At 46.4% G+C, this 26,584-nt stretch overlaps 1 protein-coding gene across 2 annotated transcripts in view; it reads right to left on the minus strand.

Annotated features, from left to right (window-relative positions):
• The window catches only part of Nedd4l (NEDD4 like E3 ubiquitin protein ligase), a 325,219-nt gene extending 299,730 nt beyond the window's left edge, over positions 1–25,489 (minus strand). Inside the window, exon 1 of one of the 2 annotated variants that reach the window (XM_087895985.1) lies at positions 25,189–25,489. In XM_087895985.1, the coding sequence (XP_087752111.1) occupies positions 25,189–25,236 (48 nt within the window). In that variant the 5' untranslated portion in view covers positions 25,237–25,489. The remainder of the gene's footprint in view (positions 1–25,188) is intronic. The other variant, XM_087895987.1, reaches the window with a different exon arrangement.
• Between the last annotated feature and the right edge of the window lie 1,095 nt (positions 25,490–26,584).

Below are 26,584 nucleotides of genomic sequence, written 5' to 3' on the forward strand. Positions count from 1 at the left end.
TCACGACTTGTCCAGCTCATGACTGGGAAGGGATACATCTCAACGGGATGCAGGCAGCCTGCCTCTGAACCATTAAGTCCCACAGCCTAGGGACTGTAGAAAGCTGCTTGGGGAGGGAGGCATATGGGTATTGGGGGCATTTATGCTCTTCAGGGCTGAAGGATGGTTGGGAGAGGGGGGACTGTAGGAGCATCTTTGTGGTGGATGGAGTCAGGTTACTTTTGCTGTTGTTGTTGTTTTGTCTTCCTGTTTGAGTAAGGTCTAAAATTACGGTGGGAGGAGCAGGATGGAGCACCGTCTGCTTTGCCAATTGAGCCAGGTTAGATTCCCAGCTCCCACACCTTGGGTACCAGGACCTCGGGTAACTGACACACCCAGCCCCAAATGTTTTCTCCACCAGGGGAACAGAAGCACTTAGCGTTTGCACTGCACAGAAAATGGCTACGACACCATTCCATTCTCTGTCTCACTTCATCTTTCCAATGCAAGTGGAGGATCCCTTTCCTCAATAAGACATGAAACAAAGCCACTTATCCAGCAATTAAGCCCATTTCCACTCAACCCAACCCGGCAGGCAGTTTCCCTACCATACGGTCCTTGAATCAACTAAACAAGGAACGACCTAGCCAACATGACCCTTTTCCCTCCGAGAAAATCCTATTCCACACCAACCCCCTTCACTCTCCGTCCAGACATCCCCATCCTTGATTTATGTTCTCCACACCATCCCGATTTAAATATTCTTTCCTTAAATACCACGGAAGAAATCTAGATTAAGTAATCAAGCATTAATTAAAACACATCCCTTAAAAGTGGGGGGACACCTCAGCTAGCAAACTGCTCGCTATGAAGGCATGAGGTCCTGAATTCTGACCCCAGGACCCATGTAAGAAGCCGGGCGTGATGACATGCTTGTATTCACAGTGCTCAGGTGGCAGAGACAGGAATATCCCTGGGGCTCGCCGGCCAGCCAGCCTAGCGCAATCAGTAAGCCACAGGTCCCAAGGAGAGAGAGACTGCCTCAAACACAAGGTGAACAGCTTCTGAAGAACGACACAGACCTTCATTTGACCTCTGGCCTCCACATGTGCATGTTCACACGTGTCCCTACACACTACACACACACACACACACACACGGCATCTTTGATAAGAGACAGTAAAGCTATTCATTTCACAGCCAACTTAAGTGTATGTGAAGAATAATGTCCCCCATTGGGGCATTCTGCTAGGACAGCTCCTGAGATACAAGCATCCTCCCACACACCACATCTCTGTGCACCCACAGGGCACGCCCTGAACTCAGCTATCGGCAGCAGAGCTGTGCTTTACTAATTGCTGCAATCCCTAAGCACCGTCTTCTGTGTTCCTGGTTACATAATGCTAAGACACACTGCAAGACGCCAGTGGGCACGAACGGCGCTATTTTCTCACGTTAGCTCACTTGATGCTGGCCATCACTGACTTGGAAACATTTTGCAAAAACAGCACTTCCTGGAGAATAAATACGAACCTGGCAGAAACCGGGTAAACAGTAGAGAGATGAGTACCCAAGGGTCCACCAAGCTCTTAAAAGCCCACTTCATGGCATGGTTTGTTTTTCGTTTTTTGGTTTTTTTGTTTTCCTTGTTTTGTTTTGTTTTGTTTTTTCTCTCTCTTTTAGGAGAAATTTCTTCTGAGACAAAAAAAGTTGGTCAGCCAGCAGTGGCGGTGCACGCTTTTAATCCCAGCACTTGGGAGGCAGAGGCAAGTGGATCTCTGTGAGTTCAAGGCCAGCCTGGTGTACAAGAGCTAGTTCTAGGAAAGGCTTCAAAGCCACAGAGAAACCCTGTCTCAATAAATAAATAAATAAATAAATAAATAAATAAATAAATAAATAAATAAATAAAAGGAAGGTTTGTTAACCCCTGAACCTGACATTCGTTTTGGTTCAGATGCCTTTCTCTTAGGAGAAGCTGTTTGGCATATTATGGGATGCTTAGCAGGATTCCTGGTCTCTGCCCAGTAGTTGCCACTAGCTCTCCTGTCCCCCAGAATGACAACCAAAATGTGCCAAATGTCATCAAGCATCTCTGGGTTGGAAAACTGGTACAAGCTGAGATCAAGGTTATGATCAAACGTCTCCAAAAGGCCCAAACACGGTTCTTTGTGGCTCAGGCAAGGGCACTAATCCAATAATGGATTCTGGGTGTGGGCTGGTCTTGCAGTAACATAAGCGATCTCCTGGAGGCAGGGCTTCCAAAATGATGCATTCCCATCCTGTCCACTCAGCGGGCTCCAGGATGGCAGCTAGATATTATCATGAGACTCCCATGGAACTGTAATGTCACCCACACTCAGTGCCTGGATATCCAAGAACTATCACACACTCCCAGAGGTGACGGATGACTGCAGGGAAAGAGTATCTTCTGAACACAGCAGGGTAGCTGCACATACAAACGACCTTAAGAGTGGTTGTGTCAACATGTGTAAGACCCGTATAAGTCCAAGACCAAATCCCCGCATGAAGAGGGCACAAAATCTCACCCCTTAGGCATGGAACTGTTGGCAACTGCTAGCTTGTAGAGGGACAGTCAGTTTTTCCTAAAAATATGGTCCCTAGTAAGCCACCCATGCTCTGGTGGAAGACCACACACCCACTTGGGAAGCACAAACTGGTCTTGATGAATTTAATAAAAATAAATAAGTAAAGCTGGGTGTGGTGTGGACGCCTTTAGTACCAGTGGTCAGGAGGCAGAGGCAGGCTGATCTATGTGAGTTTGAGGACAGCCTGGTCTACAAAGTGAGTTTTAACACTCAGGGCTACACAAAGAATCCCTGTCTAGAAAAACTAAAATAAATATACATGCAAACAAAACAACACAAAGGGAAGGGAGGTAGATCTGAAAAGAGTTGGGTGTGTGTGTGTGATTGAATATGATCAGAACGTACACGGAATTCAGAAAGAACTAATAAAAGAATTTTTAATTACAAAAGGTGATGGCGTAAAGAACATGTGAGGTTGTCCTCTGGCTCCCTTGCCTATCGCGCACACATACATACATACATTCACACACACACACACACACACACACACACACACACACACACACACAATCCCACGGGGGACGGACTGCAGGAGATGGTGTACTTGCAACGATCAACACGGTATGGAAAGGGCTGGAGCAGCACAGCTCCACCTCTTACAAAGGTAACCAAAGAAGATGGAGCCAAATCTTTCCCCACTCCCTACAAGTGATTGCCTTCAGTCCGCTTATGCGGCCCTGTCCCCCCTTATTTTATATTACTGATGTTCCACTAAAATGAAGCACAGCTTAGAACACTGCCCGATTTTTGTCTAGCTTTTCCTCTATCCGTCCAAAGCCTAAGAAAGAGCTTCATCAGCCACTAAACTAACTTTTGCCCGTACTGTACCATTTCAGAAAGAAACGTATCCACTTATGTATTACAGGTTACAGGGTTGGTCCTTTTTTGATCTCGGCCACCACCTCTGCCTCCATGGACCAGTCTATACAACTCAAATCACTACTAACACCAGTGAAATGCTCTGGGTTGGCCTCACTACCCGCCACTGTCAGGTGACCTATTTGCTTATCAACACCTGACTGTGAAAAGAGGCAGGAGCATTCCTGCTGGCCTCCAATCCGGATCGTCAATGAAGCACTAGTCATCTAGTTTGTTGTGTGTATCAAATGGCATGATCATCGCTCTCAGAGTCAGCAGTGGTTCTCTCCCATAGTGCTATGCACCAGCATAATGAATGTCTTGTGCTGCTAAATCAGAAGAAAGCCTGTCGCTAACTACATGATCTCAAACTATGACAGAAAAAAGAAAGTGTCATTCTTGAACTCTCTGGCCTTCCACTTCCATTTAGCTCTCCAAGGACAGGAAGTTCCTGTTTCTAGGACGTTCTCTGGTCCTAACCTCTATCATAAACTGGATCTTCACAAAACATGTAAGAGTTCAGCCCTGCGCTCACTCTCTCTCTCTCTCTCTCTCTCTCTCTCTCTCTCTCTCACACACACACACACACACACACACACAAAACACAAAAACAAACAAGTTAAAACAAAGAAACCCAGCAAAATCATTTAAGACACATGCCAGCTAAATATTGTGTTCTAGCAATGACTACCCATCCAACTTCACCTACAGGCCAGTCTCTGTTATTCACGAGAGGTTCTGTTTCTTGTTTGTTTACTTTTGGGTTTTTTTTTTTTTTTGAGACAGGGTTTTTCTGTGTTTCCCTGTCAGTCCTGGAACTTACTTTGTAGACCAGGCTGGCCTCAAACTCAAAGATCACCTGCTTCTGCCCGCTGAGTGCTAAACTTAATGGCGTGTGTCACCACTTCCCAGTTTATCAAGTCTTTTTTATTTGTTTGTTTGTTTGTTTTAAATATTTATTCATTTATTATGGAAAGGAAGAAGCCTCAACTGAGAAAATGCCTCCATAAGATGAGGCTGTAGGGCATTTTCTCGATTAGTTAATGATTAATGGGGGAAGGACTCAGCCCATTATGGGTGGGGCCACAGTGAACTGGTTCAGAAAGCTGGCTAAGCAAGGCAAGATGAGCAAGCCAGTTAGCAGCACCCCTCCATGGCCTATGCATCAGCTCCTGCCTTCATGTTCCTACCCTGTTTGAGTTCCGACCCTGACTTCCTTCAGTGATGGGACTATGATGTGGAAGTGTGCGTCAAATAAACCCTTTCCTCCCCAACCTGCCCTTCTTCCATCCTGTTCCATCACCGCAACAGGAGCCCTACTAGAACAGTACTATTTCATGTGTGCAGAGGCTGGAGGACAGCTTTCAGGAGTTGGTTCTCTCCTTCCATATGTGTTCAAAGGATCACACTCAGGTCATCAAGTTTAGTGGCGAGTGCCCCTACCCTCTAAGTTATCTTGTGGCCCACATTTAATGCCTCAGACATGGTTTCTCATAGTTCTTTGAACCAATTTATCATACCTATTTCTAGTATTGTATAATCTGCCCAACATCAGAGCTTCCTCAGGGATGGTTTTTAACAGTCTCTCTCTCTCTCTCTCTCTCTCTCTCTCTCTCTCTCTCTCACACACACACACACACACACACACACACACACACACACACATTGTGTATTGGCCGTATTTCCCATCTCTTTGGATATCTTCCTGATTTTTATTAAAAACCTGACATGTTAAATACAATATAACCAGTTTGAGAAATCAGATTTCCCTTCTGCCCAACCCATTAGTTTTGGGGTTGTTTATTTAGTTTCTGAACTAGTCTTGTAAACTCCCTGTTATGACCCATGTGGCATCTTAAGTTTCTACTTAGTTTGTGGCTCCCTAATAATTGTACAGAGATTTCCTTAAATACCTTGAGCTGAGAAATGTCTAGCCTTTCTTGTGGGAGTGTGGGATTTGGACAGGGAGAATGAAAACACTCCTCTGATACACTACCAAACAGTTTATAACTCTATCTCTGTCTTTACTTCTGGCTTGTACGGAGCTTCAAGGTGAGCCACAGGTAATATTTAAGGACCTATGGAGGTATTTCCTAGCACCCATGGACCATTTAAAGTCTCAGAAATGTACTGGTGCTTTTCAGACATTTCCTTCCTTTTCTCTTTTTGGTTTGTCACTGGTTGACCTCAAATAGCAATATGATCCCAAATACCTATGATTTTTAAGTGGTCACTGTTGCTCTCAACAACTACTCAGTAGAGATGTTTGCACATGGTAAGCTAAGTCAGACCAAATAAAGACCTCTCCAGAATGGGGCTATTAAGGAAGTTATCAGGCAGGTCAAAGCAGTGACGCACACACGCTGTGTGTGCGTGTGGTGGAAGGGTTGATCAGAAGTTGTAGTTTTATTCTGCCTGTCTACTATCTGCTGAACTGATGGTTTTCCCAGTACCATACAGGTGGGAAGAAGAGATGGAAGAAGACTGAACACCAACACCAGGGCACTATCATTTCTACTAAGATCCCAATGTCTTCCTTGAATAACCATTCTTGAGACTGTATGAATCTTTAATTTCCACAGTTCAGGAAACTTTGTATCAATGGGCTTTGCTTTACATTTTTTCCTTTTGTCTATTTACTTTTGCCTTGCTTTGTGGAGTGAATTGTTACACTTCTAACTCATGAAACAGAATCTAAAAAGAAGGTATGCTTTCATTTCCCGTGCTGCTACTATAAATCACACTTAGTGGGTTATTTATTATCTTACAATTGTGAAGGTCAGAAATAGAAAACGAGAAGGCAATTTACATAAACAGATGTTATGTGATACAGAAGTGTGTGTGTGTGTACACATGTGTGTATAGAAGCATGAACTTATTTTACTAAAGCAACCATTTTATTACCAATTTGAAGTAATATCACATTGAAAACCCACATCCACACATACACGTACCCATACATTCATGCAAGCACATGCATGTGCGCGCGTGCACACACACACACACACACACACACACACACACACACGACTACTGCAGCCCTATCATAAAACAGTACAGTCCCGTTTTGTCCCATTTCCTACCTTGACATAGACTGAAAAAAAAAACTTTAAATTCCACTGAGTATGCACAAGATCCAAGTTTATAAATACAAGCTCAACGCCAAACAAGTTCTGCATTTGATAATAAATTTTAGTTTAACTTCCTGCTGCACTGGAATCAATGGTAACTTACATAACTTCTATGAAAATGGAGGCTTCAGAAAAGGGGTGACTCCCAAGACAGACAGACACACAGAGGGAGGGAGAGAGAGAGAAAGAGAGAGAGAGAGAGAGAGAGAGAGAGAGAGAGAAGTGCCAATAGTTTGCCATCACGTGAAATGACAATAGAGAAAAGTAAGGAAGCAGATGCTGTGTAGAGGTGCACCAATAATTTCTGCTCCTTCACTTTTCCTAGAACAGGAGATACAAAAGTGTCATTCCTGGTGCAGAGTTCCAAAGGCAGGAGTTTTCAGGAGCGCAGGCTCTCTCCTCTTGAATAGTGTTGAAACACCAGAGCTCCTCCATCTTGACAGCCACCTTTGAACTCTACACAGTCTCATCTACTGGAGGTCATCCGCCATCACCCTCAGCTGGGGCTGTCACCATGGCAGCCTGGATCCCATCACAGCCACTGCTCTGAGTGGTGGGCGCATGTGCCATCCCCAGGGATGAATCCAGTTTCCAGAAGCTGGCTCTAAAGCTAACCAGTGTGGAACTCGGGGAAGATCACATCAGTAAGGTGCTACTGTAAAGGAATGGGTCTGATCTAACAGTACTGACGGGTAAGAAACACAGAGACATGCACTGGGCCGTGGTCACCCCTGTTCAAAGTAAATACAGGGCCCCCGAACGGGCAGTGCTCATTTGGATGGCCATGTGCAGCCTCTCTAAAAATAAACGTCATTCCTTATTTTATCATCATTCTTATCTAAGAAAAAGAAACAGAAGAAGGGAAGCTGGGGGGCTGGAGAGGTGACTCAGCGGTTGAGAGCACTGGCTGCTCTTCCAGAGGACCCAGGTTCAATTCCCAGCACCCACATGGCAGCTCACAACTGCCTGTAACTCCAGTTCCAGGGAGGACCTGATCCCTTCACACCAATGCACATAAAATAACTTTAAAATAAGAAAGAAAGAAACAGTAAAAGGAAAGTCGTAAGGCAAGAATGCCAAAACTATGCAGAAGACGATGGCAACTTAACGCGCGGTCTTTAACACCTGGACACACCAAATAGCTGGCGTCTGGTTGGTTTCTGCCCTGAAGAAAAACACAGCAAAAGCATTCACCACTCGGGACATGATTAAGGTCATCTAGCAGTGGCAAGGGAAAGAAAGGTTGCTAAGGAATGGGAAAATAAGCAAGCAGATGAAGTATATTCATTCGCAGAGGGAATTTTCAGCATCAAACTACCCTGAACAGCAAAGGCTAACCAAGAGGTGGCAGTGCATGCCTTTAATCCCATCTCTTGGGAGGCAGATGCAGGTGGAATCTACAGAGTGAGTTCCAGGACACCCTGGATCACACACAGAGAGCAACCTTGTCTCAACCAAGGTTTGGGCAAGGTTTGGGCAAGATCAACTAACAGTGCATGAGATGTCTTAGAGCTAAATGACAATCTCAAAGGGGATGAACTCCTGGGGCCAGGTGACAATCCGTAATCTAACAAGTCATGGTAGGTTTAACAGTCTATTAGTCATCCAAAGAGGCTCCACTACCAATTAAGAGTCTCCACTCCCTTGGGTGTGACTTTCCTGAGAGTCGAGATCACACTGAGCACAGGAAACACTGGCAATAATGATCTTAATATATTAATAAAGATGATCTTCAGCTTGTCGGTTACATCCAAAACTCACATTGCAAATTGAAAACATAAGCAAAAATTTCTTTAGATTCATTTATTTCTGTGTGTGTATCTATATGTCTGCATGAGTTCATATACAAGCACTACCCGAGCTAATGACCTGAGTTTGATCCTGGGTCGTGGTATTGCAGAAGGAATTGACTCTCATGTCGTTTTCTGACCCTCATATGCATGTCACTTGTGCAGGTCTGAACACATGTACATGCACACACGCATACATGTAACAACAACAACAACAAAAACTTTCAGAAAACAAAATTTTGAGGACATATATAACTGAAAATACTGATAATGAGATCCTTAGAGCTCAACCATGACATCTCTGTCCCTAGAGCCATAATATCATGAGTCACCGAGGAGGGCGACCTGTATATAGGAAGGACCTACATGCAAAACGTTGCCCAGAACAGGATGATGATTATTAAGCCTGGGTGACAACTGCATGTTCCATGCTGGCTTCAAATGGACGGACTCCAAGGGCCTCCTGCCTCTCACAAATCAAACTATATTTACTAGTTTCCCTACCTCTCGACCCAGAGAGTCTTTGGGGTTCCCCCTTTCATTTCAAGTCTCCTGACAAGCATAGCCATTAGTGTGGATTCCTGCAACACTTCAGAGCCACGGGGAAGAACCGGGGCTTCGACTGTGTGTTTCTCGTTTCATTTTACCTTAATGATAAAGGCGGCACACGTTCTCATCTGAAGCCTGCAGAAGAAGGCTGACAACTAAATTATATTTCTTTGACTACCACTGCAAATCCTTAGGGACTGGAAAATTCGATCCACTGCAGGGCTGACTATAAATAGCCACCTTCCTTCCTGCCACCTCCAGTATGAAACCAGCAACTACTAAAAATCACTCCGCAAACCAGCACGAGTCCTCCTTCCATGGCTGTGAGGCAGAGAGATGCAGGGGAACATTTGAGCAGGACGAGCCCAGGAGGTCACTGAGCTTTCCTGGATGGATGGATGGTGACAGAGGCAGGGGAGGAGGGACTAAAGAGAGGGGGTCCAGGAGACACACCCAATCAGCTTTGTGTTAGATTTTCACAAAGACCCAAGTTTGAAGTCTGCTTCTGAGCACTTCCTAAATACACAGTTTTGGCCACGTGATCCACCCACCTGGCAATGCTTCAGTTTTCAAACCAAGAAAAAAAGTATCATCTCCATGATCCATTTGTGGATCAATTAGATTAACCATGGAAAGTGGCAACAACAGAATGGGATTGCTTGGCCTTTGTTCTTTGCCCTGCTAGCATTGACAGAAAGCTATCATTGAAAATATCATGTAAAATATTGAGCAGGCAGCAACTCTGGTCTCCACCTACCAGCTGCTGTAGCACTTTCCAGGCTGTGGCAATCACAAATGCCTCTTAGGCACTGCCTAAAAGGAACGAAGCAATTAGACCCTTTGGTCAGAACCATTGTGGTTGATACTTAGTAAACATACACCTTTTCTTTCCTCCTTCCAAGTCACCCAAAGTTAAGAAATTTGAGAAATTATTCTGGACTCCTCTTTTTTACCTGTAATTGGGTTGTTTCTTTTCTTTTTTTTTTTTTTTCCCCTTTGAGATCCCGCCACCCAGCTCCCAAATGAATTCATGGAGACTTATTCTTGCTTATGAATGCTCAGCCTTGGCTTGGCTTGTTTCTAGCCAGCTTTTCTTAAATTATCCTACCTATTTTTTGTCTCTGGGTTTTAACCTTTCTCTATTCTGTGTACTTTTCTTTACTCCTTATTCTATGACTGTCTGTGTGGCTAGGTGGTTGTGTGACTGGCCCCTGGCATCCTCCTCTCCTTTTCTCGCTCCTTCCTCTCTTCTTTTTCTCCTTCTATCTATTCTCTCTGCCTGGCAGCTCCACCTATCCCTCTCCTGCCTTGCCATTGGCCATTCAGCTCTTTATTAGACCAATCGGGTGTTTAAGGCAGGCAAAGTAACACAACACAGCCACACAGAGTTAAACAAACACATTGTAAAAGAATGCAACGCGTCTTTTGATCAGCAAACATTCTACAGCACAAATAAATGTAACACACCTTAAAACTAATATTCCACAACACCTAACCTAATAAGCAATAACCAAATCTAATGGGGTTTATCTCCAAACGTCCTCTGCCCTCAGCAGCTCATTCATATCCACTGACATCACCACATGGAGCCATGCCACTTCTGTGGCCTTCTATGGCTGTCCAACTTAGATCCACTCTTCTGGTGCTCCACAGTGAGCTTTATCTCTGTATGGATGTATTTAACTATTTAATAAATCTATCTTTATCTATCTATCTATCTATCTGTCCGTCCGTCCGTCCGTCCATCCATCCATCCATCCAATCATACTGGAGCTGAGCACATGCTCTACCACTGAACAACAACCCCAGCCGCCAGGTGAACTTCAGACAAGCCCAGACCTCAACAGGTTTCTTAGTGACTTCCTGCAGCATACAAGGCTGACGTCACAGCCTGGCCTCCAGACCACCCCTCAGTCCTGAGAACTCCACAACACAGTACAGCCTAACGCTTCCACTCCTGGAACTAGTGTTGGCTCCAGTCCTGCCTGACACCTATGATCTTGGTTATTTAACCTCTTAGGGCACTGGTTTTCCCCAACAGCAAATGAGATATCAGTACCTACCTCAAAGTCCTACTGTAAGTATTTTGGGTCACTTAAAAATTTCCTGTTTTAATGGACAAGAAAAATCACATTTATTGTGCATGATTTGAAATATGCATAAGTTGGGTTAAATTAAGTTAACCAATAGATGTTTACTTGACATATTTTTGTGTAAGAACACTTAAAATGTACTCCACTACTTTCAAGAATGCAACACATATTTTATGCACACAGGTGCACAGCCACCTGTATATGGGTGCACCTGCACACAAACACAAAAAAAATAAAAATAGCACATCGTTATTAACTATATTTGCCATGTTATTAACTATATAGACATGTTATTAACTATATAGACAACTGGTGAGCTCGTGTCTCTAATATAGAACACATAATACCGAATTACATCAGTATTTAGCACAGGGACAATTCTGGAGCTAGCAGGTGAGTGTGCTGGCTAATCTTATGTCAAGTTGATACACAAACTAGAGTCATCTGAAAGGTTGGGGCCTTATTGGAAAAGATGCCTCCATAAGGTCCAGCTATAAGGCATTTTCTTAATGAGTGATTGACAGGAGAGGGCCCAGCCCATTACGGATGGTCCCATCCCTGGGCTGGTGGTCCTGGGATCTATAAGAAAGCAGACTGACAAGCCAAGGGAAGCAGCATTCCTCTGTGGCCTCTGCATCAGCTCCTGACTCCAGGTTCCTGCCCTGAGTTCCTATCCTGACTTCCTTCAGTGGTGAACAGCAATATGGAAGAGTAATACTCAGCTGAATAAACCCTTTCCTCTCCAGTTTGCATCTTGGTGCAGCGACAGAAACCCTAACTATGACAGTGAGCTCTTCCCAAGTTTCCAAACATCTCTGTCCATCCAGGAAATGGGTCTAGGCAGTGGTCAGGGAGCAAGGACAGCCAAGGACAGCTGGGTTCCCAAAACTGCAGCACTAGGGCATTTATTTTCACTTAAAAATTCAGTATAATTGATCAATTGCAAAGCTGGGCGTCTGTCCTGCTTAGACTCAAAAGTCCCCATGCGGTCCTTTTTCTCCTTCACTCTGCAGCTTCTCCCGAGCTCCTCAAATTTCTTCACCTCCTCTTGTCCGTTTTTTTTTTAATAAGCTTGGTTTGGCTTTTGCTTTTCTGAGACAGGGTCTTGCTGCTTAACCTGCACTGCAAGTTGAGATCCTCCTGTCTCAGTCTTTAGAATCTCGGGCACTCACACCACATCTGGCTTCTCTTTCTGCTTAACCTGGGTTGTTGATGCTTATAATTCAAACTACCACACAGGCTGGGAAGTGACTCAGCCATTGCACCTGCTGCCCAGCCCAACAATGTGACAACCGGATTCCCAGGACTTACATGCTGAGAAAGTAACGAGCTGACACTAGCAAGCTATCCTCAAACCTCCTCAGTGTATACACACACACACACACACACCACAAACACACATCCCACATACACTCCACAACACACTCCCCACACCTCAACACACACTCCCACATATACCTCACAACACAGACAACACACATACCTCACACCACACCACACCCACACACAACACACTGCACACAACACACACACCATTTAACAACAAGCAGCAGCTCACAGACTTTTGTGTCAAAGAGATGCTACAAATAGAGATGCCTGGAAATAGAGGGTTCTTGATCAATGGACTGAAGTGTTTCAGTTCTGCAACCTGACGAGCTGTGTGGACGGATGGCGGTGACGGCTGCACAACCCTTTGAGTGTACTTAATAGGCCTGATTACGGTCAACACTGTCAATTCTGTCAATTCTACTACCATTTAAAAATTCCTTTGAAAAGCAGGATGCCTGAGTGTAACAAAGGGTAGACAACTCCACAGACAGAGTCTGGGGAAGGAGCCATTCATGGAAGGCAGCAGAAAAGCAGAGTGGTTTCAACTGCGCCTGCAGCAGGCGGATCCACGCACTGACTCTTCACCGGAAGTCATCTGAAAGCTGTCTCAGGGCAGAAAGATGCCAAGGCCCAGAAATTCTCAAGGGCAGAGTCTTCACCTGAACTAAGGTCTCTGGCTGCGATCACACCCCAAGAATGGGCTGTTAACAAACCCACCCAAAACCTAAGCTCTCACAGAATCAATTCTGCCCGAAACGTAACATCAGTCGGTGCTTTTCAACTCACATGATCAATCTCAAGATCCCAAATTCATGCCAAACTGAACTCAAGAAAAGTAGCTCTGTCAGTGTTCATCTTGCCCAGGCGCAGCTAGAGACACAATGACCAAAAGGGATGGCGGAACGGACATGCTTCGGCAGAACCAGAAGCTGCCACCCAAGTGACCAGGGCCAGCACTACTGGCTCCTGCTCTTTGGCCAGCCGCCCCACCACGTGTTTCTCATTCTTACTATCACTGGGGTGTGTGCAGCTGTCCTGTTCTTTCTTTACTGACGCAGACTGTGTCATAAAAGATATGAGTTACCAAGATATTAAAGGGAAAAAAACTCCTGCCTGATATGAGAAAAGTACAGCATTGGTGATGGTATTATTATCCATAGATCCTTGCAATCTGGGGTACCTTCCTTGAGGAAAGAAGGCATGTACCTTTTATGAAACCAAAGTACTCATTTTCATTCTTGTTCTTGGTGAAGGGGTGCCCTTCATCGCCCCACCCTGTGTGTGTGTGTGTGTGTGTGTGTGTGTGTGTGCACGCGCGCACGCGCACACACACGCTCCATCTTCCCAGATCCATGCCAAGGGAGTTCTGAAAGGGTAATAAGCAAAGGGGTGCACCCTAGGGCAGCACAGCTAACTTGGGCGAAGCTCCAGGGATGGGGTAATAAAAGTCATTCCCGTCCTTCCTTGTCACAATGCTACTGAGGGATGAGCAGATCTGAGCCTCCATGAACCAGAGGGGCACGCAGGGAGAGACTTCCTGTGGAAATGAAAGCTCCTTAATCTTAAGAGAAAGTCACAGGGTGCCATTCTCTTTCCTCTCCGAGCAGTGTACAAAGAGCCTAGCTCTGGCTGCCAGTAGCTACTACCCCCAGATAAATAGAGCCTCTGAAAAGAGCAGGATTATAGATGGCAGGACAGAGAAGAGAGTTCCTGCAGTTCTTCAATGACATCCCTGGGCTGGCAGACCCGACCTGGGAGCATGTTCCCTAAACGACATACAAGTCGTGAATACGATAAGAGCAGTTACAGTACCTGCGACAGATACAATAATCGGCCTTCAGGCTCAAGTATCACAACATATACATGGAGACTGGCCAACTCAAATCCCCAAATCGTAGGACACTGCCAACAGTGGCCTGTAAGTGGGGGGACTGGGGAACCACGAGGCGAGTGCATGGAATCCACCGGCACACTAACCACACATAAACTGGAAGACAGACGCATCGTCTTTCATAAGTACTATGAAGCTGAGGTAGGCTTCTGATTTGTCTTAGATTAGAAATAGCACAGTATCTGTCAGCTCCACCCTTTCATTTGGGAAGGGACATACTCTAGGTCACACCCAACACTTACAGGGCATTAGCTGAAAGGCGAAATAAAGAGCTTCTGGCCCCTCCGATATTTATGTGAAGTGGTACAGCAGAATCCTGCTAGGCATCCCTCATTAGAGCAGAGAAAAACATTTGCAGAAGGCAGTGAGAAGCTGAGGCAGGAGGATTGCTCTGGCCTTTGAGTTCCAGGGCCAGCCTGCTCAGTAAGATCCAAAATGAAATAAAATCGGGCTAGCCAAGGCAGGGAAACAGATTTATATTAAAAGGTGTAACTCCAAACCTAAAAAAAAACAAAATAGAGACCGATTCAAGTCAGATACCAGCCCATAATCTTCAAAGAACACCCCCAAAACTTTGGGAGAACATAAAACACTAGTAGAACTAAACTGCTCTCATGCAGCAGTCGTGCATAGGAGGGTGGAAACACAAATATCAGCTGTCACAGGAAAGAAAACAACATCTGTAAGAATATCCACTCTACCAGCCAATCGTGTATCCGCCCCCCTCCCACTCTGGTAATGGGATGACCTTGGTACCCTTGGTAAAAAGCACAAGGCAAACACATGCCCAACTGAACAAATATCATATCCATATTTGTACCAAAGTCCTCTCAATTTTCTTTTTAACCTGAACCTGAAGCACAGGAGGGGGAGGGGCTCTTTCTAGTTTCCTTTTATGTGTTTATAAATTTTAATTATACGTATTTATGGGGTATATACAGCATAATAATGAAGGCATACAGTGTTGCAAAGATCGTTTCTATCTCCTTAAGCATTAAATCTGAGATTAGTCTGTAGCAATCACACACGTTTATGGACACTGTTATTCAAATACAGTATGTGATTACAACAGCTTGTACATTATAGGCACCGATCACATCTAGGTAAACAGTATTTCCATTTCCCCATCACTGCTTCTGTGTTCAGAGTATTCAAGTTCTTCTCTTTAGTTATTCATAAAATACATAATAAGTTCTGATGGAACCACAGTCGTCCCACGGTTCCGCCTTACTTTTAAACTTCTAAAGAAAAAAGAAAGTCTGTTATAGAAAGAAATACAAGCCAGTAAGAAAGAAAATGATTTTATAAATTATCTGGAATCCCATTGCTGAAAGTTTACTAAATCCAGCCACTAGCCTGCGGGGACAGCCCTAGTCATTTTTTTCCCCTATGTGTAAACTCTAGTGACAACAGAATTCGATTGCACCAGTCTTTCTGAGTGTCTTCTTGCGGACATCGCCACATCAGTAAGTCCTCTTCTGCACGATCTGCAACCCACACCGCTGACCCAGCCTCTGCTCAGCCTCTTTCTGGAAGGGAAGCCAGGAAGAGCTCTCACCCGGGGCGCCAAGTGCCCTCCTTCATTAATATTCACTGGCAGCTAAGACAGGACTGCAAGGCAGGCATACCAAAGACCAGCTTCTCAAGAATCCACGGAAAGGTACCCTAGGGCCCAAAACCAATTTGGAGAAGTCAGCTCATAAAGCCATTGCAGTCATGTACCCTCTAGAGCAAAGGGTCTCAATCTTCCTCTTGCTGGGACCCTTTAATACAGTTCCTCAGGCTGTGGCAACCCCCAATGAGATCCGGTTATTTCATTGCTACTTCATAACTGTTGCTACTGTTATGAATTGTAATGTAACTATCTGATATTTACATTACAGGTTGAGACCCACAGGTTGAGGGCCACTGCTCTAGAGTTAGGAAGACTTGGTCAGGAACTGGGACGAACATTTAATCAGTACAGTCCTTGACTTGCAAGCCAATGCCATGGTTAAGCCCCCAGCACTGGGAAGAAGGAGGGGAAGGGAGGAGGAAGGGGAGGAAAGGGAGGGAGGGAGGAGAGGGAGGGGGAGGGGAGGGAGAGAAGGGGAGGGGAGGAGAGGAAAGAGACAAAAGAAACAAGGAAGACTGCTGTGGAACAATCTTTTTGTACACTACAAAGATGTGTCACTCTGATGGGTTTAATAAAAAGCTAAACAGTCAAATAGTTAAGCAGGATTTCCGGGCAGGGAAGACGCTGGGAAGAAAGTGGAGTCATCAGTGGGACACAGAGGGAACAGACCTGCAGGAAGAGAGGTAAAAGCCAGGAGTCACTTGGCAACATATAGATGAATTAAAATGGCTAATTTTAGTTATAAGAGCTAGTAGGGCAAGCCTAAGCTAGAGGCCAAGCTTTCATAATTAATAATAAATCTCCATGTCATTTTCTGTGAGCTGGCAGTCCAAAGAAAAATTTGTTTACAGAAGATGGGGGAGGGGTGAACTTAACAGGAGAGCACTTGCCTAGAAAGGCCCTGGGTTCAGGTCCCTAGGCCCAAAGAGTCATACATAAATACAATCAATGCATTCAGTAAAAACTCTTCAATTCAGACTCCCAGAACTTCTCAGTGAGGATGTTTCAAATGCAAACCAAAATTATAGAAACCTAAGGTCTGGAAAGATGGTTCTTCCAAAGGACCTGGGTTTGATTCCCGGTATCCACAGGGCGACACACAACCATCTGTAACTCTATTCCCAGGGTATCCAATGCCCTCTTCTGGCCTCTGCAGACACCAGGCATGCTTGTGGCATGCATATATAGCCACAGGCAAAATATCCATATGCATAGATAGATAGATAGATAGATAGATAGATAGATAGATAGATAGATAGATGATAGATAGATGGATAGATGGATGATAGATGGATAGATAGATAAAATTAAAACTGCTTAAAACTCTGCTTCACTTATAGCAGAAGTGCAACTGGGACAACGCGGTGTAACCTCCTTCAGGCAGGAATGTGCTAGTCACTGTTTCCGGTTGTACTTATCACTATTAAAGCAATCTCAACCTTTTAACTACAATAGGGTAACTTTATAATAAAACACAATGTAAGCCAGACATGGTAGTGCATACACGCCATCCCAGCATTCAGACAGCTGAGGCAGGAAGATCTTGAGTTCAATTCGAGCCTTAGCTATATAGGAAGACCATGCCTCAATAGCTCCCAACACACACACACACACACACACACAGAGAGAGAGAGAGAGAGAGAGAGAGAGAGAGAGACAGAGACAGAGAGACAGAGAGACAGAGAGAGACAGAGAGACAGAGAGAGACAGAGAACATGATCCAAAAGGAGTCTAAGGACTCAGAACCAGCCCTTAATCAGACAGAAGTGGGAATGTATAAAGCAAAAAGTTGTTACTACATAGAGAAACAATCAAAAGCTGGGGTACAACTCAGGCTCTCATTGCTGCAGCCCAGGTCCCCGCCTTGTGCCCTGTGCCTGAGAGACAAGAAGCAGAAACATACCAGAACCACTCAAGTACCATTCCCACCTGACTTCAGCCTGCTGAGAAAACCTCCGGTACCTAGAGCCCTGACCAAGCGACAGGAGCCGGACACCCATGGCACGGCATTTCCTACAGTGTCTGTCGTTCTTCGTGGGACCACTACCCCAATGAGCCCTTTCATGGTCCAAGTCCAGATGGACAGCACATCGCAGCCTCTTTCAAACAGAAGGAAACTCATCCCTGAATGGTCCTTTTCTCCTGGAGAATAGAAGCTACAAAGAGAATACAAAGTCCCTGAGGATGCCCGCCTGCCAAGAAGTCACCAAACGCTGAATGTGACGAGAGTCGGGAATCTGAGAGGTTTGACATTAGACTTGGTGAGTTTCGAATCAATACACGGTTCTGCAGTCAGGGACAAAAAGTCAACTCAAGTGTCAAATTCAAACCAGTTACCCAGATACAAATAGGGGTAACGGCTTTTCTCGCTTGCAGACATTAGACAGCAACAGTCTGCAGTGGGGCCGTCGGAATTCAGAGCAAACCTGGACAATTATCACGAAGTATAGGCAGGCACATCGGCCAGCTTCAGCTAGGATCTAAGCTGCAGGGCTGTGCTGGGAATCAAGAATCTCTTTAGCAGGGTTACTGGTGTAGCTTAGTTGGGAGAGCTTAACCTAGCAGGCACAAAGCCTTGGGTCTGGTCCCTAGAACTATATAAACTAAGCATGGTGGCACCGTAATCCAGGAGGATCAGAAGTTCAAGACTGTCCCGGGCTCCACAGTAAATTAGAAGGTAGACCCGGGAATACAAGTCACCCTGAAATCCTGTTTCAGGAAAAATAAAAACAAAATCTTTTTAGCAACTAAGATTAGAGTGGTTGTCACTGGTTCTGTCTCAACGACAAGAAATTACAGAAAGGCACACACAGCACAGCCAGATGCATCAGCAATCCCTACACAAGACAAGGGAGGCCAGGGGCAGAAAGGACCTCTGTGTGCTGGGATGCTGCGGGGATTTCTCTCTCCAAACCTAAATGCCTGTCACTCTCTCCTGAAGTTGTATGCATCCTGGGGAAAGTGAACCTGGAAACACTCGGGAAATTGATAGCTCTTGCTGTCTTGTCTCCTGAGAATCAGCACTCTGGGTGTTTTTGTTTTTTTTTTTTTTTTTATTAAATAAGTGGTTTGTTCTTCACAGAAATAATTGGTTTTAAAATCTAGTTTCTCTCTTTTTATCTCTAAACCATGCTGTCATTTCCAAATTCTACCAACAAGCAAGGAGCCCAAGGTAACATTAAACAGCAAGCTGTACAAACATTGCCACCTATAGTCGGAAAGCAAGAGCATCCCTTTGTACTGCCACCTGCAAGAGAAACACCTTACGTCAGAAGTAACCTTCAGTTTACCCTCCCCGAACCCTTCCTAATCCCAACACTGGATTATTTATTACAATATGATCACCTTCCTTAATGTGGACTGTCACAAGTTTGCTGTAGTCCCAATTACAAAGATTTCAAAGCCAGGTGTCCCAACTGCTAGAGAGAGAAGCCGAGAGGCTGGCCGGAGGCACCAGGCGTCCCTTTAAAAACACAAACAAAAACAAAAAACCAGAAGGACAAACTCATCTAATCCAACACCTGCAACACCAAAACTGAAAACTTGAGAGATTCCCCTCCCCCCCCAACCCCTCCCCACTGTTCTTCAAGTCTCTCCCCTCCTGGCTCTCACCAAAAACCCAAAATTCAGGGCAGCAACTAAATCTGTTCAGCTTACCTTTTAACTAAAACAATAACAACAACAACAACAAATTTTACTATTAAATAATACGCTTTCATTCTGTCACTACGGCCACTTTATTTCTGATTTTGGTTTTGGTTTGTCCCAGAACTGTGGATCCAACCCAGGGCCTCAGGCATTAAGTCCAGGCTTTTAAATAAGCTATTTGAAACACTACACAGAGCAGAGAGGTGATTAAGTGAGCAATGAACACAGGTTCTTCTAATTTACCAGGAAGTCAAAAGTGTTGTTGCAATAATGTTGCATTCTAAAGTGATTCATAACTTTTAAACAGTTTTAATGACAGGTAACTCCTATGCAAACCACTTCGCCAATTTACAGTGCACAACTCAAAGATACTGACTCCATTCGCAGGAATTTCTTCCTTGAACACAGTTCTTCCTCTTTTGAACACACAGTAAGCCTATGGAAGTTCCCCCAGATTTCTGAAACCAACCTTCAGAAACACATTTCCCAGTGTTAAGAGTGTCCACTGTCTCAGAGGTGCCCTAGCCCCACAGACTGACTGAGTTCTCCATGGCGGCTATTTCCGTCTCCCATCCCTTCCAACAAATTCCTTATTCCTTCAGTTAAAACAGCTGCTTTCAGTAATACATAAATGAATAAATAAGTTGAGCATTCTGACAATAAAACAATGTAACAGAAATAAACAAACAAACAAACAAACAAACAAACCAGCCCCAGTTCCTCTTCTCTTGAGCCTGGGTCTTACTATGAAGTCTGGCTAACCTCCAGCCCACCATCCCCCTGCCCCACCTCCTCCGTACAGCAGGGATGACAGGTGTGTGCCGCCACAGCTGGGGACACAGCATTCTTGGTGAAAACTAAAACTCTGAAGAGGGGATTTAAAACACCATTCTGTCTGCCCACTTGACAGCAGTGCAGAAGGGCTCACAAGTGGGAGCCGGCTGGCCTCACAGGGATGAGGCCATGGCTTCAAGCTCAAGCACTGCAAAACCAGACAGTCTTTAAACGACTCTGTTTTACTTTCTAAATGCGCAGCAACTCTGTCACAATCTACACGGTGGCCCAGCCCTGGGTACGCAGCATAGGAAGAAGCATAACCGTGACCCAGCACCGAGAATGTCACGACTGGGAAGACAGTCTAGCCGCCCCCACATCTTCGGACACAAACATTACCCACGCAGTGACTTCCAACAGCAGTCTTGTCCTGAATGTCTCCCACAACTGCCAAGATAGTGTCCGGGGTTGGTCCAGGCACTTAAGAAAGGAGCTTACAGAGGGCTGTTTGAGCGGCACCATGGAGGCTCTGGTTTCTCCTCTGCCCATGCTCAGCGGAGACTACTCAGCTGACATTGCTCCTCTTCTTCTAAGTCTTGCCCGGATGCAGGTACAGGTACAGATAGAGATGCAGAAATCTTGAAAGGGCTAACCTGAAGCTGCAGTCTCAATGGCAAAGTATCTGCTTAATACGCAAGGCTCTGAACCGAACAAAAAGGAAAACCAAAAACTTCCACTACTAGAGATTCTGAAGCCAACCACTTAGAGTAAACCACCAGGTTTCTTCTAAAAGAACTCATCAGCTCTGAAATATCCTTGCTTCCTATTTTAACACCCATGAAATAAAGATACCTACTAAAACTGACAGTGTGTCTTAATCTGACAGCAATCTTTGCTTTTCTTTTAGTGGCACATAGAATCATGATACATCTTAAGATGGTCAGGGCCTTAAAACGAAACCAAAATGCTATCTAGGGCCAAGCTAACCTTAAGTGTACCTTAGCACGTTTATGATTATGTACAAATCAGTAGAGACCCTTAAGGTCACAAAGAGCAAAGAGCGCCAACGGTGGTAACACACTGCCACACAGGAGAGGCACAGAAAAGCGCTAGCTATTGCCAGGGGAGGCTGTGACCCAGAGAAGCCACACTTCTCAGCGCTTTCATGAACCCTCCCAGGCTTTAACACGCGGTATGGAGACTGCACTAACGAGAGTTAGCACTCAATTTTGGTCAAGGACTGTTCGTTTGCAACCCATAATGTTTAGCTCATTTTGCACGATCGTGGATAATCGAGCTATGCCAACCTTTTGAGGCACCTGGATGAAGAGGGAGAGTGGGGAGCATACTTTAACAACTCGGGCTCTCGGGCCAGCAGGCCTACCCACTCGCTGAATGTTTTCACACAGTTCATTGGAACTCCCTTAGCTTCCATTCCTCAGCCAGAAATGACAGCACACCTCAAGAGTTCTTAACGAAGCATACGTTAGATGATGTACAGTTGTTTATATGGAAGAAGAGGTACGTCCAAGTACCATCGTACACCAGCCTGACCTTCACTGTTATGCCATTTGCCTCCTTCTAGCCTGCAGAAATACTAACGCATAAGTGAGCAATCTTATCGTTTTGTTTGTTTGGGGCTGTAGGATTTTTGTTCCATGGTTTGTCTGTTTGTTTTTGACAAGGTTCTGGCTTTTTGGTCAGGCTGGCCTGAAGCTCCCCATCCCTTCCTCTGTCTCTATGTGCTGGGATAGCACAGCTAACCGCTTCCGAAGGCTGTCATTCCAACTCTTGATCTCTTATCCAATAGATAATCTCCAAAAATGATACCTTTCTCAGGTGTAATGAAAGATTCCAAAGAGTAACAATGATATTCCCGAGTAAACCATGCCAAAAATAGGCTGCAGATGGCCACAAATAAATTCAAACAAGAAAAAGCCCGGCAAGGACCCAAGCCAGATGCAGAAACGAGTCCAAACCTTTTTGACTCCAAACCAAAGCTGATCCTCCTCCATGAATTTGAACTGTTGTTCATTAGCTAATCCCTTTAATACCAAAATTCCTTTGATGGTAATTTCGATTTTGGTTCCTGAAACTGACATGCTTTAAATAAGAGAGACTATGAATTCGAAATCACCCAAGGAAATTCGGCCACAGTGCACACATAGCACATAGGCCCACAGGAGCAAAACCTACATCTTCATCCTTCTCATTCAGTACCCTAGCTGGACCTTAGGCTGAGGCCCCAAGCTGCATTGTCTTGGCTCTGGCATCCTTCTATGCTCTGGGTTAGCACATGCTTGACCAATAGCAGTATGAAGCTCACCATGGCTTTCTAAGCTGGGATGGGACTAAGTTCATTCCAAGTACACAAAGCTTTCCACCACCAACGAACACGAACAACACAGGTCTACTTACAAGATAACCGATAACCCTGGGTATAGTGTCTGCTTTTCGGAGGGCTACAAGTAGACTGACTCCTCTCTGCAGCTACAGGAGTATCTTCATGTGATACTTGCAGCCCACTAGTCCTCCCTATTTAACACAACTTGAGCCTCTGGTGCTATTGATTTCATTGGGCAGCCCGCTTTCAGAGCCTGTTAATTACGCTCATTTGTTTGCTTACAGACTTATTTGGGAGACATAACAAACCAAGTAAATGTAACAATTTGTTGTTAATACTACATGAAGGCGTTCTGTCTGTCTTTCTGAGCAGAGGGCCCTCCCACACCAAATAAATACCTTAGAAATATGAAGGCAAGCCTTTTCTATTGGTGAGAGAAAAATGAAAAAGGAAGGCAGACGTGGCTTAAATTTGGGATCATATACAATGTGTGAGGAACTAAACAGAACCACCCACAGCAAGGCGAGACCTAGATAAACAGTGTCTTCACCTCTTGCTATTCCCTGTACAGTCCCTCTGACAATATGCAGGAGCAGTCACAGGCAAAAGCCCCACACACTCAGGTTTTGTGTCTGTGTTCTTCACTTTCACACCCAACACCAGTCAGGATCAGCAGAGATTCTCGATGACAAAAGTGGTGAGCTGAGCCTGTGGATTCTGACACTGCCTGCCAGCGTAAACAAAGCCCGTGCACCAGGGACAGGAAGGATTCCTCCAGGCAGATGCGTTTTCCAAAACAGCCTCAAAATATTTCTTTCAAGGAGCTTTCAAAAATAAGCATGTTATTTTTAAAAATTAAGAGACCCGAAGATGAAACGCAGCTGTCTTCAGCTCCCTTGATACCTCATCCAGGGAGCCCTTTGTTCAGGAACGTCAGCATCTCAGCACCTCCAAGAACTAGGACTGCCCTCCAGCTCCAGACAAGGAGCTAGAGAGATTCCCCGGGGTAAACAAAACAAGTCTACTTCCACCCATCTCCAGGTAACAGCACACGAGACACACACACACACACACACACACACACACACACACAATTTATTTTACACAAGCATGGCAAATAATCAAAAACACATCACACATTAATTTGCATTGTGATCATTCTTTGATAAAATAAACAATCCAGTAAGCACTATCAAAAAATAAAATCAACTCCAACACGCCCTGCTTACCACAAGATACCCATTTCATTCCACACTTAGGTAGACTATGCACACAGATACACATACCCCATGCCACAGTAGGAAAGCTGTGAAAGGCGCGCACACACACACACACACACACACACACACACACACACACGCCAGTAGGGAAGCTGCTGAAAGCAAAGCCACAACGTGAATCGGCCTCAGATAATAGACTCTGTTTAAACCCCACCCCCATCACCAGAGAAAGAGGGAACCTCAGAAAGAAAGGAGCGAGGGTAAGACAGAGAAATCGAGAAAGCCCAAATTTCCAGACATCCACTTTTCATGAAATGCACAACCAGGATAGGAAATACCTCCCTGCTGAGTAATGCTTCATGGGTTGTAAATTCACCTCTCGAAAGGGGAGCCAGACCTGGGCGCGCACCCCGCCAGATGGCGAACCACTCCTACCTGCTCCGTCCAGCCTGCCTGTCACTCCGCGCCCGCGACAGGCCTCCCACCCCCCTTTTTGGCAGAGCAACACACCAATAAGAGTCGAGAATGGCTGGTCGAGTGAGGGCTGAGCAGTGATTTAGCAGGATCGTTTCAAACAAGGGAGTGGGGACCGCGATGAGCGAGTGAGGTTTTTTAAAAACAAAGCCCTCTCCAGTCAAACCGACCGTTTGGGGGTGTGGCTTATTTCATTCGTTTTATTAATAAAAGAGATCAATGGAGCTTTCCTCTCTCCACCCACCCCGGAGGTGCGGGGCTTTGAATCCTCTTGACTGGGGAGAAATGGCAGGGCTGCAAGCTTCCCCTAAGTTTCCTGCAGCACCTGCCTCCTTCTCGGACCACCTCCACACACCAAAATAGAAGAGTTCGGAACGCACAATCCCAGCTCCATACTTTGCAAGACCCAGGGGCGGCCGCACGTAACTCTCTAGGTGTCCCCTGCTGTCTCCGGGATCTGCATGCACACAACCGCTACCGAGCGCCCATTAGCAAGAAAAGTCCCAGGGAGAGACACCACCAGGCTCCTCAACAATCCCCAGATCGCCTGCACCACGCAGAGACCCCTGCAGCGACCCAGACGTGACACACGTCACGGACTCCTGGCTGCAGGGGCATGACCAGGAAGGAAAGTTGCCTAACAGCCCCGAGAGACGCGGCTTGCAGAGGAAAGGGACCCGCGGGGCAGCGGCACACGCGGCCTCCGCCCACCCCGAGAGCCCCGGGTCGAGGAGCGCACCTCCCCAGTGAGGAGGAAGGACCAAGTCACCCACCGCTCGGGACCGCTCTGGGTCATCCGGATTCCGCGAGCCACTGCTGGCAGGCGACACGCACACAGCGGAGTGGTCCCGTCCCTTCCCCACACAGCGCTCTGGGCAGGAACTCACCTCCTCTTCCGAAAGTCCGTAGACGGGTTCCCCGAGCCCGGTCGCCATGGAGCCGGCGCCCCGCGCGGGGTCCTAGACGCTGCGACCGGCTGAAATGCGTCGCGGGGCCGCGACCCTCTGTCCTTCTGCGCCGCCCGGCGGGGCAGGGCCGGCAGGTGAGGCTGCACCCGGCCGCGGCGCCGCTTCCTCCCGGAAGGCTGCGGGGACGCGCGGACTGGCGGCTCCGAGAACGCGCCGAGTGGCGGCTGGCCGAGCGCTCTCTCTCTTTCTCTCTTTCTCTCTCTCTCTCTCCCCGCTCAGCGCTGAGCCCGCCGGGCTCCCGCCCCCGCCGCTGGCTCTCCCGGCCTCCCCAAGCCCGCTCGGCGATCCCCGGGACCCGCGCGCCCGCCCCTCGCCTGCTCCGCCCGGCCCGCTCTCCCCGCCCCGCCTGCGCCTCCCGGCGCCCACGGGGACCCTCCCGCTCGCCGGGGCGGGCACTCGCGCCCCCCAAGCCAATCACAGGCCGGGCTGGGGAACGGGCCGCGGGATGGGGGTGTTTCGCCCCACGCCCACCCCACCCCCGCGCCTCCTGGGTCACCCGGCGCAGAGTGCTGAGCTGGGGCGCGCCCTGGCGGACTGGGCCCGCCGGGCTGACCCTCCTCCTTGCTCCGCTTCCCTCTGCCTTGGGGACCTGGTGGACTGAACCTTGTGGGGGCGACCATGAAGACACCGTGCAAACAACAACAAAATCACTGTTTCCATTTTTATCTGTCTTTTTTTTTTCTTAAGCCAGAGTCCCCAGGAGCGTTAAAAGGGGGCTACGATGCATGTTTTTAGACCCCCTTTAAATTCTTGGCAGCTATGGCAGACCAGACTTGGCTAACCCCGTCAGTCCCCGAAGCGATTGGCCTGGCTGGGCGGCCAGCCTAAGAGAGTCTGCCCCGGTGTGGCCGCGAGTCGCCATTGCCGATGTCAACTCTACTGGGAACAAAACCAACTCTGCGCCCGCGCTGAGTACACACCCACCCACTTGAAACCCGGTTGCCTGGTTCTTTGATAAAAGCTTGGATTTTTTGTTTTTTTTTTTTTGGGTTTTTATGTGAGGCACAGCGTGAAATTCCAAACTCAAGTTTAAGTTTGTCCTTTATATATGCAAACGATGGAGACGTCTTATTAGCCACCGTAGGAGTCTTCCCACATTCCAGATACGGAGTTTCTCTAGCAAGCCCTTCATTTAATCTTTCGATGTACAGGAATGCGAGAAGCTACTTTAAATAAGTTAAGAGAAATTCGTCACTCTAGTTTTTTTTTTAAGAATCCTTCCCTAAGAGCCAGGCATGATGGCACACGCCTTTTATTCTCAGCACTGGGGAGGCAGAGGCAGGCAGATCTCTGTGGGTTTGAAACCAGCTTGGTC

This window comes from Myodes glareolus, chromosome 13 (assembly GCF_982192425.1).
Source record: "Myodes glareolus chromosome 13, mMyoGla1.1, whole genome shotgun sequence".
NCBI classification, from domain to species: Eukaryota; Metazoa; Chordata; class Mammalia; order Rodentia; family Cricetidae; genus Myodes; species Myodes glareolus.